The sequence below is a fragment of the Meles meles genome, chromosome 14 (genome assembly GCF_922984935.1).
Source record: "Meles meles chromosome 14, mMelMel3.1 paternal haplotype, whole genome shotgun sequence".
NCBI classification, from domain to species: domain Eukaryota; kingdom Metazoa; phylum Chordata; class Mammalia; order Carnivora; family Mustelidae; genus Meles; species Meles meles.
Window position 1 is genome coordinate 15,126,017 of NC_060079.1, and position 16,206 is coordinate 15,142,222.

A 16,206-nucleotide genomic window follows, 5' to 3' on the forward strand; every position below is an offset into this window, starting at 1 on the left:
CCGAAGCTTTGCAACTGGGTACTTCGCTCTACAACAAAGGATCCCCTCCTAAGCGAACGCGCTACGCACCACGTCCAGCCGTGTTTGTTGGACATGGAGTACTTCTCCATGATGGCCGTGAGGCGAAGCAGCGAGAAGCGCTGGAGCAGGTTCAGCTGGCCAGCCGTCTGGTTGCTGATGTGCGGCGCTGTGGATGCCTGGGGCTGGTGCGAGAGCTGGAAACTATTCCATCGGAGTCGCCTTTACCAGAAAGACCGTCAGAGAAGCCAGTCACCAAGTGGACGCGTTATTGGAAAACACAGGATGTTACTGATTTTTAAGTGGCTAATCAACATAGCTTCCGAGCCAAGAGAAATCACAAAACAAATGGAACAGAAGACACCAATGCAGAGAGGAAACGTCAGGCACTATGGCTTTCAAGTCTGATACATCCGGGAAAGGTTTTAATTAGCCTAATATATTTTATGTGTTTATTCCTAAGTTTTGTTCCTGAAGTGTTGAAAGCAGCTGAGACAGCGTATGTGTGCGTGTGTGTTGAGAGAGAGACAGACAGAGGGAGAGCTTGAGATGGAGAGCGAGATATAGAATGTTCTGGAACTGTAGACTGTTTTTGCACTGCCTTCCCGTCTGCATTCGAATTCTCCTGCTGTTGACATGGAACCTGAAGGTGGCAGGCACAGAGGAAGGAGTGCTTCGGAAGAGATGACAGGTCAGCGAACCCCCAGGGACATCTCGGCCTCCACAAGAACACAGCAGCATGTACGGTATGGCTGTTTCCACTAGTTACACTCTTCCGGGGCCATTTCTCACAGGTGTTTCTGAATCAGTCTTTGTAAAATAGCTTTACGTACTTGGTAATTGGCATTTTAAAGCCAAAATAAACTCGTGAAGTACACACGTTAGGTCTCAGAAGTTTCTCACAGGATTAAAAAAAAAAGTTTAAAAATCTGAGGTAGGGACGTTTTAATTAATATGGCAACAAGGTCATGGGAAGCACCTGCAAACAGGTGCCGGGCCTCTATTTCCAGTGATTTCCTGACGGTGCCTAGCAGAGTGCTTTGCACATACGTGCACAACATTTTCTGGAGTGAAAGTTAAGACTGAATTAAAGGACAAAGACTCAGAGAAATGAACATGAGTTAACATGGATTCAATCATCATAACATCTGTAGCAAAGATATACTTCCGTTCAAATGCTTCCTAACCGCAGATAACAGTTCAAACAGCGTCAGGCACTTAGTAAGCATGCTATAAATGTGTGTTAGATAAGCAGACCATAATTATTATGAAGTCGATTAAAAATCATTTCAGAAAATCATGCCACCAACCTGTTTGGCCTGGTCAGAGAGGCCCCTACACCAGAGTCCCTCCTCTCTCGGACCCCAGTGGCCTCCGACTCATTAAGAGATGTTCCATCTCTTTCCATGTCACTGGGTGTCGTCCGACCCTCCGAGACAGAGTTGCCTTCGAAATCTAAGGTGATCTGATTAGGAGATGGGAAGGGGCATAAGCCGGGTTCTCCAACCAATGCATCATGTGTTTGCAGTTCAGGCAAGACATTTTTTGACCAGTCGTCCACTACCTCTTGGAGCCCATTGACATGGTGCAAAATGTCATCTAAATGAGGGAAGAGGTCATCTTTCTCCAAGTCCAGAAGATCTCCTGTACTGGCGTACAAATGGGAGCCCGGGACGTTGTCGTAGATACTGACTCTGCTCGCTCTGTGGCAGGACGCCATGAGCCTGGGCTCCCTGGCTCCGGGGCCCTGCTGTCTGCCCAGGGAGATGCTGCCGGTCCTCCAGTTAACCCCATTGCTACTGTCTGTTGGTGAGAGGCTTTCGATAGAGAGCGCCTTGGGGAACGTACCCGGTTTGTGATCCTTGGGGATGTGCACCACCAAGTTCTCTTGGGAATGAAACTCATGCGTGTGGTTCTGATTGCCTGCATCCTGCAGGGCTGTCCCGGCCAGCACATCCAGGTCTTCCAAGTACATGCCCCCACGCTTGTTGGCCTCCTGGCACTTCCGTTCCTTCAGGCCGGGAGTGCTCACCCCACTGCTGCTGTTTTCTGACTGGCTGCTCTCCCCGCCCCATTTGCTGGCACTCAGGAACCCTCTGGTGCAGGCAGTGGGGGGCGAGCTCTGGAGATCTCCGTTTGGTATGGGGACACACTGCATGGCCTTGAAGGCCTCCGGCTCCTGCTGCAGCACGGGCCCACTGATCACCAAGCCCCCGGTCCGCCCCGGCCCCTTGTGCCTTCCATGCGCTCCCTTCCCTCTGAGAGTTTCCATGCGTTTCAAAAATGACTTGGCTCTGGTCCTGGTGGGTTTCTCATTCTTTGGGTGGAGGGGGTAGTTAAGAACGTCTCTGGGGGACGGTGGGAGGCCGCTGCCGGGGAACGTGGCATCCAGCATGACCGGGCTGTCGGGGCAGGACTGGCCGGGGCAGTCGAACGGCTCCCGGCCAGCGCTGCGGCTGTCACTCCCTCCGCTGCTTTCACTGTGAATGGAGCAGACCTCGGGCTCACTCAGGTCTGTGAGGACGCTTTCACTGCTCGTGGTGTTTCTCATCCTCATGTCTCCCGATGACCCATTTTGGCCTCCTCCGGGGAACAGTGTGTGCAGGTCGTCCACACGAGACCACCGGCGGCTGGTTCTTTGGAAAGTCCATTTGTTGCTGATGCAGAGATCTTCCTCATCTGAGTCGTCACCCTGAAAAACATCAGAGAAAATGCTCATTGCCAGGCAGCTCAGATGTAGTGGGAAACCAGTGAGCACAGAGACGAGGTACTCCCCTCGCCTTCCCTTCCTTCCTCCCTTCCACGACTGTCTTCTGGCCATCCCTTGGTCCATCCACCATCTTCCCTCGTCCCGTACACCCTCTTCCTCCTCTCTCGTGGCTGGAGGATCACCTCAACCTGCCAAGCTTTCTTCCCTTCAATTTCATAGAGTTTCTGAGTCCTTCCTTCCTCTCCAAGTTTTCCTTGACTGATCACAAAGAGGTGTAATTACCATCTCACTCGATGTCTAAATATATAACACCTGCAAATTCTCTTTTTCAGAAACTTACTCCTGCCATAAAAGGCACTTACTTCTTTCCTGAAACCTCTTCGCTGAGCCCCAGGACCCTATTTCCAGCTTCCGTCTTCTGAACCTGAGCATCAATCTATCTCAAAGCTAACACTCCTGACTTTAATCTCCCAAACCTGATTCTTACTGTGTATTCCCCTGTACAAATTAACAGCGAAATTACTCACTGAATTCCTCTAAGTAGAAACTTGGGAGCCATTCTAGACATCACTAGTTGAGGAGGGTCCAATCTAGCTTGCTGGCTTTGCTTGGCCAGCCTTCTTGTTTTTAATCAACTCTGAAGCTCAATGCCTTTGGCAGGGCGTGCATCTCTGGGCTGCGGCAGCCCCCAGGCTCTTCCCTGTCTTCCACTCTGTGCCTCACTCTGTGCCTCAAGCATTTCTTTGACCTATCTGGGTGCTGCCTGAGTATGAATCCCCTGTGAGATGCCAGTCTGGGCTCCCTGTGGCCAGAGACGGCCCCATTTATCTTTGCAAATCCTTGTGGCCCAGGGCAGACCTTGATCTAGGGCAAAAAATATCAATCTCCTTCCAAGATGAATGGATTCACCGGCTTCTTCCCCCACCTTGTCACTCATGTTATCCAGACTCAACTCTGAAATGACTTTCAGATCTGTTCCCTCATTCATATCTTCATTCCCATTCCCTTTGTGTAGGCCCTTGGCACCTCTGTCTGGGTCTATTACAGTAAAAGCCTGGCTAGAATCCTTGTCGCCAGCGTCTTCCGCATCTAAACAGATTTCCACAGTGCGATCCAAATACGATCGTGTAATTTTCCACCTTCGAGGCCTTCAGCGTCCCTTGGCCTTCGCAGAAGTCTTTAGCGTGGCATTCAAAGCCCTTTCAACCTGCCTGCCATGTACTGTTCTTGCCTCATTTCAGTTGTGTCTCATGAGTTCACTGCACTCTGCTCTCTGGTCCGCATTCTTTGAAGCCTTCCCTTACTGCTCCAAGGCAATGACTAATTTTCCCCCTGAGCTTTATAGCATTTGGATTAGATCTTTGTTGTAGCATTTATTCTAATGACAACTTAAGCTCACGCCACTGGCATCCACTGTCAGTTGTTAGAGGTAAGCTCATCAGGAGAGGGGCTAGTGTTTCAGGGTCATATTTATATCCTCCCCAATGTCAAGCACAAAGTAACTGCTCCATGTTTTTTTGTTATCTGAATTAAGTTGATTCTATTTTACTCTGGCATCTGGTTCTAAGACCTGGTTCCAAATTCTGGTAGCTTCAGTTAAGGGCTCAGATGATTGTTTGCAAACTGCTTACTTTCTCCAACGTAAGTTTCTATCACTCATGAAATGGGACTAAAAACAGGCCCTGCCTCATAGGTTTGCTGAGGGAGTTAAATGAAATAATGCATTTAGTAGGGCCTCATTGAGGAGTATTTGTTTGTTATTTTCCAGGGTTGGCTCAAATGCTTATCTATTTGTTGCCTATCTAAGAGGACTGCTTACCTATCTTTTTATGTATCTAATGCCCATTTTAACTCCCCTTAATTTTTTAATATATTCTGGTCTCGAAGAAAAGTAAACAGATGCTTCATCAATAAATACTGGCATTTCCCCATTCTCGCTTATTTCTTGAAAATTTAGATTCATATGAGTTGTACTAAGTGACAAATTCGAACATTCATGTATGATGGAAGAAAGTAAAACAAACAAAAAACCAAACAAACTAAGGTACTAATGGAGAATTCCACAGCTTTGGGATCACATTGGGAAATTAGCTTTGAGTTCAAAAAAAGGTTATATAAAGCTTTGGCAAAAAAGTTTAAAACTATGCACAAGTGGAAAAAAGGAAAGATTCTAGGATGATGAATCAAAGTTATACTTTTTCTGTAGCATTTTTGATTTCTCTTTCCCTGTGACTGACACAAGACTTGATATTTGAGGGCTATTTATATATTAGGCACCATAATAGGTTGAAGCTTGAGCCCACTGGATTTTCATATCACATTTCAGGAAGCTAGTGATAAGAAGTTGATATTAAGAGATCATTCCAAAAAAGCCCTTTCAGCAAATACTTTTTGAGGAGGCCAGAAAAGGATAACTTCTAAAGAAAAAGTAGATATTTTAAATAGAAACTACGCTATTTGGTGTGGGCTCCAGCAACTTCTCTCTCAAGCTAGCCCAAATTTAGTTACTGGTGCTAACAAACCACATACTAGTTGGATAAGGATTCCTTTATTTTGGTCAAGAAAAGATGCCAAGCTGGGCACTGTGGACGGGGACTGGAAAGTCTGCCCCTGACTGCTAGACTCTAAGAGCTTATTATGCTAGCTCTGAGCAACAGGAAGGTATTTACAATCCAACCAAGTCATGTGGAACAGTGGTAAACTCCTGGAAAAAAAGGCCAGTGGTTCAGGGGAATTTTGCAGTATTTAAGTCTTTTGAACCAAAACAAACAAATGAAAACCAAAGCAAAAAACAAAAACAAAAACAAAAACAAAACAAAGAAAGAAGAAAAAACAGCCATTTTCCTTCTGCACCTTGTGCATATAATTATTTAGTATGTCCCAAGGGTTGTGACATGATTCTGTTCTTTCTACCAGTGCAGAATCTTTCAAGCTATTGATAGTACATACAATAAAAAATATTTTATTGTATGTACAATAAAAATACATACAATAAAAAATTTTCCATCACAGCTTAAGGCATACATATATTACAATAAACAAACTAATGCTATAATAATTATCCTTGTTTATACTGATATTTCATAATCTAGTTCAGTCTGTTTCATTTTTTTAAATGTTGTCCCTTACCCACCCAATTGATTTCACAACCCACCAATGGGTCATGATCCACCATATGAAAATCACACCGCACTAGATTGAGTCTTTAAAAAAAAAATCAGGGTCCAGCAGACTATCATGCATAGAGCAGACTCTTCAGTAACAACTGCAGAACTGTACAGATTAAGAGATGTCGAGATTTTCCTGTTTGATAATTCTTTTGAGGCTAAAAACAGTTTGATTATTTAGAAATGCAAAATGGAAATCTCTAGGAGTCCCATGTATTTATGAGAAAAAGACACACCAAACAAACTTTAATCTTCCACCTCAGTGGCTTAGTAGACCATGGAAATCCAGACACGTCTGGATTCTATCAAAAGAACTGACAGGAGGATCTTATGATATTGTTGTGGCAAAGAGGGCAAATTGTGTTTGATGCCACAGAGAGTTTTGTTGGTGACTGGTTGAGCAGCTCACACCAAAGAGTGTGATCAAAAGGCTGAATGCAACTAAGGGAGAGATCTCTGAAGGATGCCTCAAAGTTATGTCCATTTTAAGAATAATTTGAATGACCCAGGATAATTCACATTTTTAAATACAGCACAAGGTAATTCACTAAGTGATCTTGAACAAGGTACCATTTTTGAAAGTCAATTTCCTCAGCTGTAAACAGGAATGATACTAATACACATCTAGCATGATCTGTCCACACACCCAAAAGAGATTAAGTGTGAAAGTGCCACATAAGTCTTAAAGGGCAATATAAAGCTAATTACTGCTTTTAAAGACTGGTGATACCGAGATGTATACAGATCTTAACAGAATTGAAGGATGGCCTGATAATAAGATGAAATGTCGTGAAGTAAAATATAAAGACCCTAACTTCAAAAATTAACTATAGCGCGTGCAGGATGGAATAGATTTAATGTAATAGCAGTTCCTATTAATAGCTTTGAGAGTTGTAGATTTCGGCTTAATGTGAATTCACCATGTAACGTGGTTAACAAACTGAGACACTAACTTTAGGATACCTGACCAGAGCATGGATCTCAAGACTTCAGGTTGGAGCCCCACCGTGTTGTGCCCTGGTCATGGGCATCGGAAACATTCTAAGAGGCACATGGAAAGGGCTGTATTTCTATAGAACAGTAATCAGGATGGCCAAGGATCGAGGAACCATAATTCCCCTGAACGATGACTGAGAGAACTAAGAGTTTGGTTTAGAAATGAGAAATTCTAGACCTGTACTATTCAAAGTGTGGTCAAGGGGCTGCCAGTCCCCAGACTGAGAAATCTTCAAAGAGGTCAGTATAGACCTTATTGAAAATACAGCTTCACTTAGTTCATTTTGAATAGAAGGTAAAAAGGAATACTTCAAGCTTTTAAAAATTATTTTAAAACCCCTTTTCTAATTGTAGTCAGTATGCTCTGTGAGACTGGTTTCTTTATGAGGACCAGTATTAAAACAAACAAACAAAATTTAGATATACATTCTTCCCCATGAATATGTTGTTGGCAATCCAGCCTAAATTAGGTAACAAACAGGAAACTCTCTGTCATGAATACTCGTAGTTCGAGCATTTGATCAAAGTGTGTGAATAGGCATTTAATATGGGAAACTGCTATTTCAAACTAACTTTTTGTTTGTTGTAAACAAACAACAAAAAGGTTATGAGTGTAATCACAGTTCTTCACATCAATTGCCTATACATACACTTTTAATAAAATTGTGAACAGTTTTTGTAACTCTTTTCTATTTCCCGTTATATTTGGCTTGATTATATTCTTGGAATGTCACTTTTGTGTTTGTTGAGTCTAATAATACAACAATGAGGTTTATATTTTCTATAACTTTTTTCATTTCATATTTCTAATAATTCATTTGTACTGAATTTTATAAAAGTATCCTAGTATGTGGCAGACTGGAAATTAAAACTTAAACAAAAAGAACCCCAAGTCACTCACTGTAGACAGTTTGAGAAACTTTGTTCTAGATTGAGCAAAAGTCAGAAAACTTTCTGTAAAGGGTCACATATATGAGGCTTCTGGGGCACGCAGTTTCTGCCACACCTACTCAACTCTGCTGTTATAGCCAGAAGAATGAGTGGGCTTTGTTCTAATCCAGCTTTCACTTTCTTTACAAAAACAGGAACAGTGGTTTGCCAGCCCCCAATCTAGAGGATAGAGCTGAAGGGTTACCGTATGAAAAGCGAAATATCTATTTCGGTGCTTCTTCAGAGGAGAGAGCTAGAACCTAATTGACTAAAGTTTACATCAAATCAGCTTTTAGCTTATTATCTGGAAGACTTCTAATAATTAGAAAGAAAATCAACTGTTTCACAATGCAGTGAGCTCATCATGTCTGGATGCTTACAAGCAGAGGCTGAGTGACCTATGAGCGAGGCGCTCAGAAGTACATTCTGTAGTGGACGAGAGGCTGGAAGAGATGACAGAACATCCCTTCCAACTCACAGATCCTCCAGTTCTGGGATATTTCCATGCAATTATCTTCAATTCAAGACTGTAATACTTTCCAGCTAAGTAAATGCTGGAATAAAATGCCATTTTCCTCTCATTTGACCCTGCTGTTTGGAGCTGTAGAGAGGTGTCTAATCTGGTGGGAGAGACGGGGCCTGTGTGACAGGCGGGGAGTGGGTGAAGTGGAACAGAGACCAGGCCCCTGGGCAACAACTGCAGCTTCTCTGAAACGCTGATGGGCATCCACGCCAGGAGAGGCTGGCTGCAAGGTGGCAATTAGTCGTGGTTTCTGTGTCGCTTTCCACCTTTGGTCGTGATTTCAGAGAGCTTTATTAAAACTATAACTTTAACCAGAAGCTTTTGAAGCCCCTCTTTCTCTCTTGGGAAATCTTCGGGAAGAGTCTTGTGTGCGTGCATGTCCTTCTCCTTCCTCATTTAACAGATAGTCTCATTGGACTCTTCGGCCTCTGACTTTAACTTGAAGAGAAGTCATACCACATAAACAGTCACCATAACTGGGGGATTTTAAAGTCATCACGAAGCAAGGATGAATTGTGTAGTTAATAATGGAGAGGAAACACTCTTCTGAAAACAAGTAGGTCTGCCTGTGCTTTGGAGTTTTTAATTTAGACGGAGTGCCGATATTTATTTTTTTCTAAAAAATGAGAACATTCTTAGTGAAATTATATATTCCTCAGAGACAAATGCCAACTAGACACGGCAAAATATTTTTTTTTTCCTGATGGAATTTGGCCATATCTTGACACTGGAAACAGGACCCCACCCACATCCACAGCTGCAAGAGGCAGCTAATGCATAGTTACACAGAAATTTAGAATATATCTTCCATTAGAATTAACTGGAGCTGAGTGGCTGAGTCCACCTGTTCAGAAGCTGGAATGTACCACCTGCAGAGCTGTCGGGGGGGGGGTGCCAGTTGCTGGAATGCCTCTTGGCTGGGTTTTAGTAAGTTTTTCAGTGAGATGTGTGGCCAAGATTGAGAATGGTCTTCTCTACCTGACCCTCCCAGAGACAGGGAAGGTTACCTTGAATCTCTGAAGAAACGCTTTTCTCTTGTGCAAGGGAAAAATCTTATGGTACTATCTTGAGGGGGGGAGGCTGGTGTGACTTCGTTTTTCTTGGGGCTTTACAAATAGCATTTGATCCACAAGAAAAGTACGTGCCTAAGTAGGAGGCTTCACCATCCTTCTCTATCTATGGACTTGTTTTTTTCTCTCTTGGGTGAACCCACCAAACTTTTCGGAATTAAAAAAAAAAAATCAAACAAGAAGGAAATGCAAAGCAAAGCAATGAGATTCACTGTGAGAGATCCAGAGATAGTTTTCCACGACACATTAAATAAATCGTAGCCTTCTGTACAGATGGCAAGAAACATCTCTCTTCTAAAAGCAAGAGAAACATATAACCGTATGTATGGCTGGGGAAACTCTGTCTCAGGCCAAGCTTCAGGAGCTCACTCAGACTCCAGCACATTTCTGAATTCTTTGAAAGGCAAGGAGGGGCAGTTTGGTGCCCAAGTATCTGGGGCCGAACCCTGCCTATTTCTGCCTGACTTTGAGCGAGTCTGTCACTTTGGCCCCTGCGTCTGTGACATGGAGCCCATGATGAGGAACAGGGCTGACATACGCTCCGTGTGAGTGTTAGCTGCCCACCACACAGCAAAGCCAACACGCACAGCCCCTGCAGAGGCCCCAAAGGGAGAGAAAGGACTGTGACTCTGGACAGTTGGGCGATTTGGTGATGACCTTCTGTAGAATTACACATGTCTGGGCCTCTGCAGATGAGAGCTGAGGATTATATTTTTATTTCTTGGATTGCCTAAAAAGGGGACGTACCTAGAGGAAATGCTACTGGTCTTTTCTTTCCTTTTTCTTCCAAAGACACTAATTCCGGAATGATTGCAGCATCACAGGGTGCTTTCCTCAAGTTTCACTTTCTATATTTGAATCACTTGGCCTATTCCTAGCTTATATTTATTTTTCGTAATTTTTTTTTTCTAGCAGTAAAATAAAGGATGAGCCTATGACTTGTGAAAGGGGCAGATGACAGGAACGCATGCCTCCACACAGGGTCTCCTGCATAATTGCTTCGACCACAGCCCCTGATGTGGGTCATTACTGAGATCCATGGGGCGGTGGAGACCACATGTTGAAATTATTTATTTGAAAATTCAGGCCATGTCTTCTCAATTTACAATGTGAAAAGCAGTATTTTATTCGGGTACACGCATTTGTGAGGCCTCTAGCTAAACCAGGGCTGTCTGGGCGTGCGCCACTACATCCAACATCAGGAAGAAATTAAGAATGTCAGAAAGACTGAAGTGACCAATTTACAGAGGCGCTTTTGTGAAGGTAACACATCAAGAGTCCAAGCAATGGCATCTGGGCCCCTCTCACATCTCACAGCTTCTGAAAAACTGGTGATTGGGTGAGAGTCCCATCATTCCACTTGGCTGAAGACAAATCATGTCATTAATTTTTGTCTTCCGTAATACAGTGTAGCTACAGATCTGGATAGGAAGCCGTGTAGACCAGCCATGCTTTAGACGCACAGGCGTGGCCGTGTCGGTTTTAATAAGAACCATGTGTTACAACCAAAACAACATCTGACCCTCAAGCTTCCAATAGTATGTCTGCTTCTCAAGGGGTCTATTCAGCCACGCAGCTATTGGGACGTTTATTCCCACATTTTTAATTTGTTTTCAGCCTAGACAAATTGCTCATATTTTAATATTCCTTTGGATATTGTTTTTTGCTCTTTTACCTCATTAGCTTAAATCCTTTGGTTTCTAACTCAAACCCTAAATTGTTTCTAAGGTGAGGTCAACCAAGATTCATTCGCTTTATTTTTTTTTCCCTTTGAACGCTGTTTTAGAACAGAAATTCAAGTTAAGGTTATTTTTAAAGATTAGGTTACTCCAGAGTGACTAAAAATCCATTGGATTTAATGATTTCTCTGTGTAGACCAGGATAAAGAGAGCATTTTGTTTTAACTCAAAGATGTTTTCTCTGCTTCCTCAAAATATACTGAGGCTTGACTTCTTACAAACTGGAGACGTGAAATGAAAAAAAGTATGAACAATCTGAATTCTGAATTTCCCAAAAGGATCAGTTCAGTGAGAGAGTGAGGTCTCTGAGCATGGTGGTGGCCATGAAGAGTCTGGGTTTTGGAGTGAGGCATGCCTGGTCTGAAACCCAGCTTTGCCACTCGCTGAAAGATCGTGAACAAATGACAACCTGTTCAAGTTTTACTTTCCATCCCCCAGGAAACATAGGATCCCTACCTCAGTGGATTAAATGAGATCCTGCATGGTCAGTACGTAACGTAGCTCCTAGGAAACAGTAAGAGCTCAATAAAGTCCAGTCTATTTTAGAACTGAAATCTCCAGTCTCATTCACACAGATGGAAGAGCACATGCGAGTCCTGGAACAGGGAGGAGCATAGTGACTCGTAAAACAGAACAACATTCCTTGAGACCACAGAAAAGCGCACAGGAGGAGGAAGGGTTGAGAAGGAGGCAGGTTCAGGATCTTGTCACCACATTCCCTGACATCCCCTTGACCATTATGAAATGATCCTGCCCGAGGATGAGCACATCTTTAAGCATATGTGGAAATGAAATGCCATTGAAAAGGACAAAATGGAAGACATTTGGCATGGACCCAGGGGTTCTTTTCTCCATTCTCTTAATCTATGAATCACTGTGGAGTATTTGATTCTGATATGGAATGGATATTTACAACTAAAGAAATTTCTAAAAAATCACCAAAAAGAAGACATGTCATATCTTTATGCAAACCCTCTGATTAAAACTACAGCAAAACAAAAAACCCAAAAAACAAAAACAAAAAAAACTACAGCAAAACAAATGGTGAAGTGATTGGATCCTGGCCTGGGTTTCCAATGGACTTATTTATGATGGTTATGATAAGAAGAGATATTTGGAGACCAAACACAGATCGTCAGGCATTTCAGAATTTCGCTTGGGTTTACGTTGTCCTCAATCTATGACCGTGAGCTTCTTTTGTTAATACAGCCATGATCTTAGCAAGGTGGAGACACCTACCTTTTTCTTTTGGAAGTTCACATCAAGTTTCATTGAGGCACACTTGTTCAGTGTATTTAGTCGTCTAAAAAGAAAGAAAAAGGTGATGATTGCTACTACAAATAAACCTAAATTTTCTTTTCAGCTTGATAATTCTCATTTATTGCCAACAAAGTCAAAAGTGCGGAAATAAGTTATATCCCAAGAAAGTACTGTACCCATCCAGATGTGCTAAAGAAGTGTTCCTGTTGGTGCTCCAGCCCCCCGACTTGAGAATACTCTGCCATGGAGCCTATTAATCCCTGTCCAGTCCCTAATCTAAACCCAGTCTTTCCTGGCTTCCCTTTCCACCATTGTTGGAACCTATGAACAATCCTTTTAGCCCTGTTCTCATTAGCCCCTCCATTCATTTGCCGCCTCAACCATGCTAGTCCCCAAATTCGTATCAGCTCAACCATCTGTCTTCTCCCCTGCTCTTGGGCTGTTCGGTATAAATGGAAAAATAACTCGGTGCTGAATTATATGTGCTATAGACTAAATTGGGTCCCCACCAAAATTCATATGTTGCAACCCTAACCCCATGTGACTGTATGTGGAGTAAGAAATAATTGAGGTTAAATGAGGTCACAGGAAAGAGCCCTGATCCAACAGAATTGGTTCCTTATCAGGGGAGACACTAGGGGGCTTGCTCTCTCTCAATCTGCCTTGTGAGAACACAGTGAGAAGGTAGCTGTCTGCTAGTCAGAAAGAGAGTGCTTACCAGGAACTAAGCCCTGCTGGCACCTTGATCTTGGACTTTCCAGCCTCCAGAACTGTGAGGAAATAAATGTCTGTTGTTTAAGACACCCAGTCTGTGGTATTTTGTTATGGCAGCCCGTGCTGACGAATAAATACATTTTGATTTTCAGCCTCAGCTGGGCTCCGAAAATTGCTACCCAGCATTCCTTTCATTTTTTTCCTCTGGTTGGCTCCCAATTTCAGATTGTGAAAAATATCCCAGTCCCACACAGAGGACTTAGCTGCCGCTGCCGATGAGATAGTACAGCTGAGTATAAGCCCTTGGACGTGAATTCTTGTATTAATCCTTTCCTTCATCACACACACAAACAGGATGTTCCTCTTCTTTTTCAAAACTAACCCTTTATTTAACTTTGTTATTGATTTCAACATCTACCACTTCGTCTGGGACCACGATACCTCATTCATTCCCTCACCTAGCAGATTCTCTCAACTGCTTTCTTCTCTTTAAGAGGATCCCTGTCTTGAAGAAATTGACTAATCAATTAGTTAGCTACCTAAATAACCAAGATCACACTAACTATTAATTCTCCCTTCAACCCTAAGTTTTTCTTCAAGCAACCATACTACCGACCTCAATATTCCCCTCCTTGTCCTACTCAGTTTGCTGAGAACCGTCTCAGTTTTCATTCATTCACTCTTCAATCCATTACAATCTAATTTCATGAAATACTATTTGTAAATACCTTGACTGTTTTATCTCATTACTTTTTAAACATCATACAGATTGAATGCATAAAGTTTAAAGAGTCAAATATTACCCTCCTGTCCTTTTCCATTTACCCTCTCTTTGGAGGCAAATCTTTCACTTATTTCTTTTGTTGGAGTTAAAGCTGTTACTTCTTTTTTATTTTTAAACGATCTTATTTATTTATTTGCCAGAGAGAGAGAGAGAGAGAGCGAGCGCACAAGCAGGGGTTGGGGGTGCAGGCGGAGAGGCAGGCAGAAGGAGAGGGAGAAGCCGGCTCCCCACTGAGCAGATAGCCCGATGTGGGACTCGATTCCAGGAGCCTGGGATCATGACCTGAGTCAAAGGCAAATGCTTAACAGACTGAGCCACCCAGGTGTCCCATGCTGCTACTTCTTAATTTTTCAGTTCAAATCATTATTTTCAGACTTTGTTCTATGAACAGTGAAGATTTGTTTTTTTACTACCTATTCCCATCCCTCCCCTTCCCCACAGAATTAATATCCTTTATCTATTACTATAGTTATGTCATAATTTCATAACTTTTTGATAAATCAATATTCAGTGTTTATTACATTTACTATTGACCATGTAAATGTTGTTCACACATATCATACTCTGATTACTTTACTTTCCATTCTCAACTTTTCATTATCCCAGGAGTTAATATGCACCCAGTTTGTTTCCTTAGTTTTCAATGTATTTATTCCTAAATTAAAACTCAAACACTTCCTCAGCTATCTCTAGCTCCCTAAGTGCATTAATCTATTAATATCTATTAATCTAATTTTTTGGTAATGTCTCTCTCAGAGCCTTCTGACCTGTTCTAGCTGGGGTTTGCTGCCCTTGTTATAATTTTATTTTATTTTATTTTATTTTATTTTATTATCATGGACTGATCAGATTTCTCAGCACTCGTTTTCTCAGATTCTCCTGGAGTATGTTTTCTAATACTCCGGAGCTGAATTACAAAAGAGGCCAAGAACCTCAATATTTGGAATGTAAATACAAGTTGAGTGTCCCCCCCCTCAACTATGCCTGGTGTCTCCCAACATACGGAACTTCTGTTTTAACCTCTCCAGAGAATAAACTTCTTGTCTTGTGCTGATGGTGGGAAAGAAAAGTTTCCTAGATATAAATTGGGGGAGTAAATTGAGGGTTCTAGCTACTTTAAAACAGAATTTCAAATAACCCTCTTCTTTTGAACCTACCTTAAACATCATTCCCCATTTGGAGCTTTTTAGGATTACTGTGGTAGAGATTGAGTTAGTTTATGACTTACTTCAATGACCACTTAGCTTTCATTTCTTGGACTTGCCAAGTTCCCTACTGCATTATTTCTGTTTCTCTGCTTTGAAAATTTTGTAGTGGTGGTGTCTCTCTCCTTTGCTTTTGTGAAGGTATGTCTCTCTACATCAGTGAAAATTTAGAAAGCAAGAAAAGTCAGATGTTCAGTCTCCCATCTTTTTTTTTTTTCCATTTTATTTATTTTTTCAGCGTAACAGTATTCATTCTTTTTGCACAACACCCAGTGCTCCATGCAAAACGTGCCCTCCCCATTACCCACCACCTGTTCCCCCAACCTCCCACCCCTGACCCTTCAAAACCCTCAGGTTGCCCCAACCTCCCACCCCTGACCCTTCAAAACCCTCAGGTTGTTTTTCAGAGTCCATAGTCTCTTATGGTTCGCCTCCCCTCCCCAATGTCCATAGCCCGCTCCCCCTCTCCCAATCCCACCTCCCCCCAGCATCCCATCTTTGACCAATGACTTTTTCTTTTGTGTCTATGCATCGGCTTTAAATTTTCAGCTCAATGAGTTTTGACAATTTTAACTACCCTCAAACAAAGTAAAGAACACTTTTTCCCATGAGAAAGTTCTCTTGTGCTCCTTTACCATCAGTTCTCCTCACTACCACATCGCTTCTCATCACCCCCAGGGACATCCTCTTTCTGATTTCTGTTGCCCATAGACTGATTTTGCCAGTTCTTGGTTATCATAACAATGGGATCACGTGGTATGTACTTTTGTGTGTCTGGCTTTTTTTCAGTCAACACAATGTTTTTGAAATTGATCCATTTTATTGAGTATTGCAGTAATCATTCCTTATAATCGTTGAGCAGTTTTCCATGGTATGAAGATACACAACTGGTTTTGCATACTCTTTTGTTGATGGACATGGTCAAAACTGGCTGTTTCTAGTTTTGGCCAATGGCTTTTTGTTCATCAAATTCCATATCTTTTTTTTTTTTTTTTTGTAAGCAAAGACCTATCTGTAGCAATGGACACTACCTATTACCACTCTCTATTCCTTGAAACTCTTCTCTTTGGCATTCAAGATCATGAATTCT

At 42.4% G+C, this 16,206-nt stretch overlaps 1 protein-coding gene across 8 annotated transcripts in view; it reads right to left on the reverse strand.

The window, feature by feature from the left end:
- The window catches only part of STARD13 (StAR related lipid transfer domain containing 13), a 513,277-nt gene that overhangs the window by 24,989 nt on the left and 472,082 nt on the right, over positions 1 to 16,206 (reverse strand). For 7 of the 8 annotated variants that reach the window (XM_046028279.1, XM_046028283.1, XM_046028278.1 and 4 more), the window contains 3 exons: positions 12,393 to 12,456; positions 1,329 to 2,710; positions 70 to 240 (listed from right to left, as the gene is read on the reverse strand). In XM_046028279.1, coding sequence (XP_045884235.1) covers positions 70 to 240; positions 1,329 to 2,710; positions 12,393 to 12,456 — 1,617 coding nt within the window. Of the gene's footprint in view, positions 1 to 69; positions 241 to 1,328; positions 2,711 to 11,609; positions 11,739 to 12,392; positions 12,457 to 16,206 lie in introns of those variants that run through there. The other variant, XM_046028284.1, reaches the window with a different exon arrangement.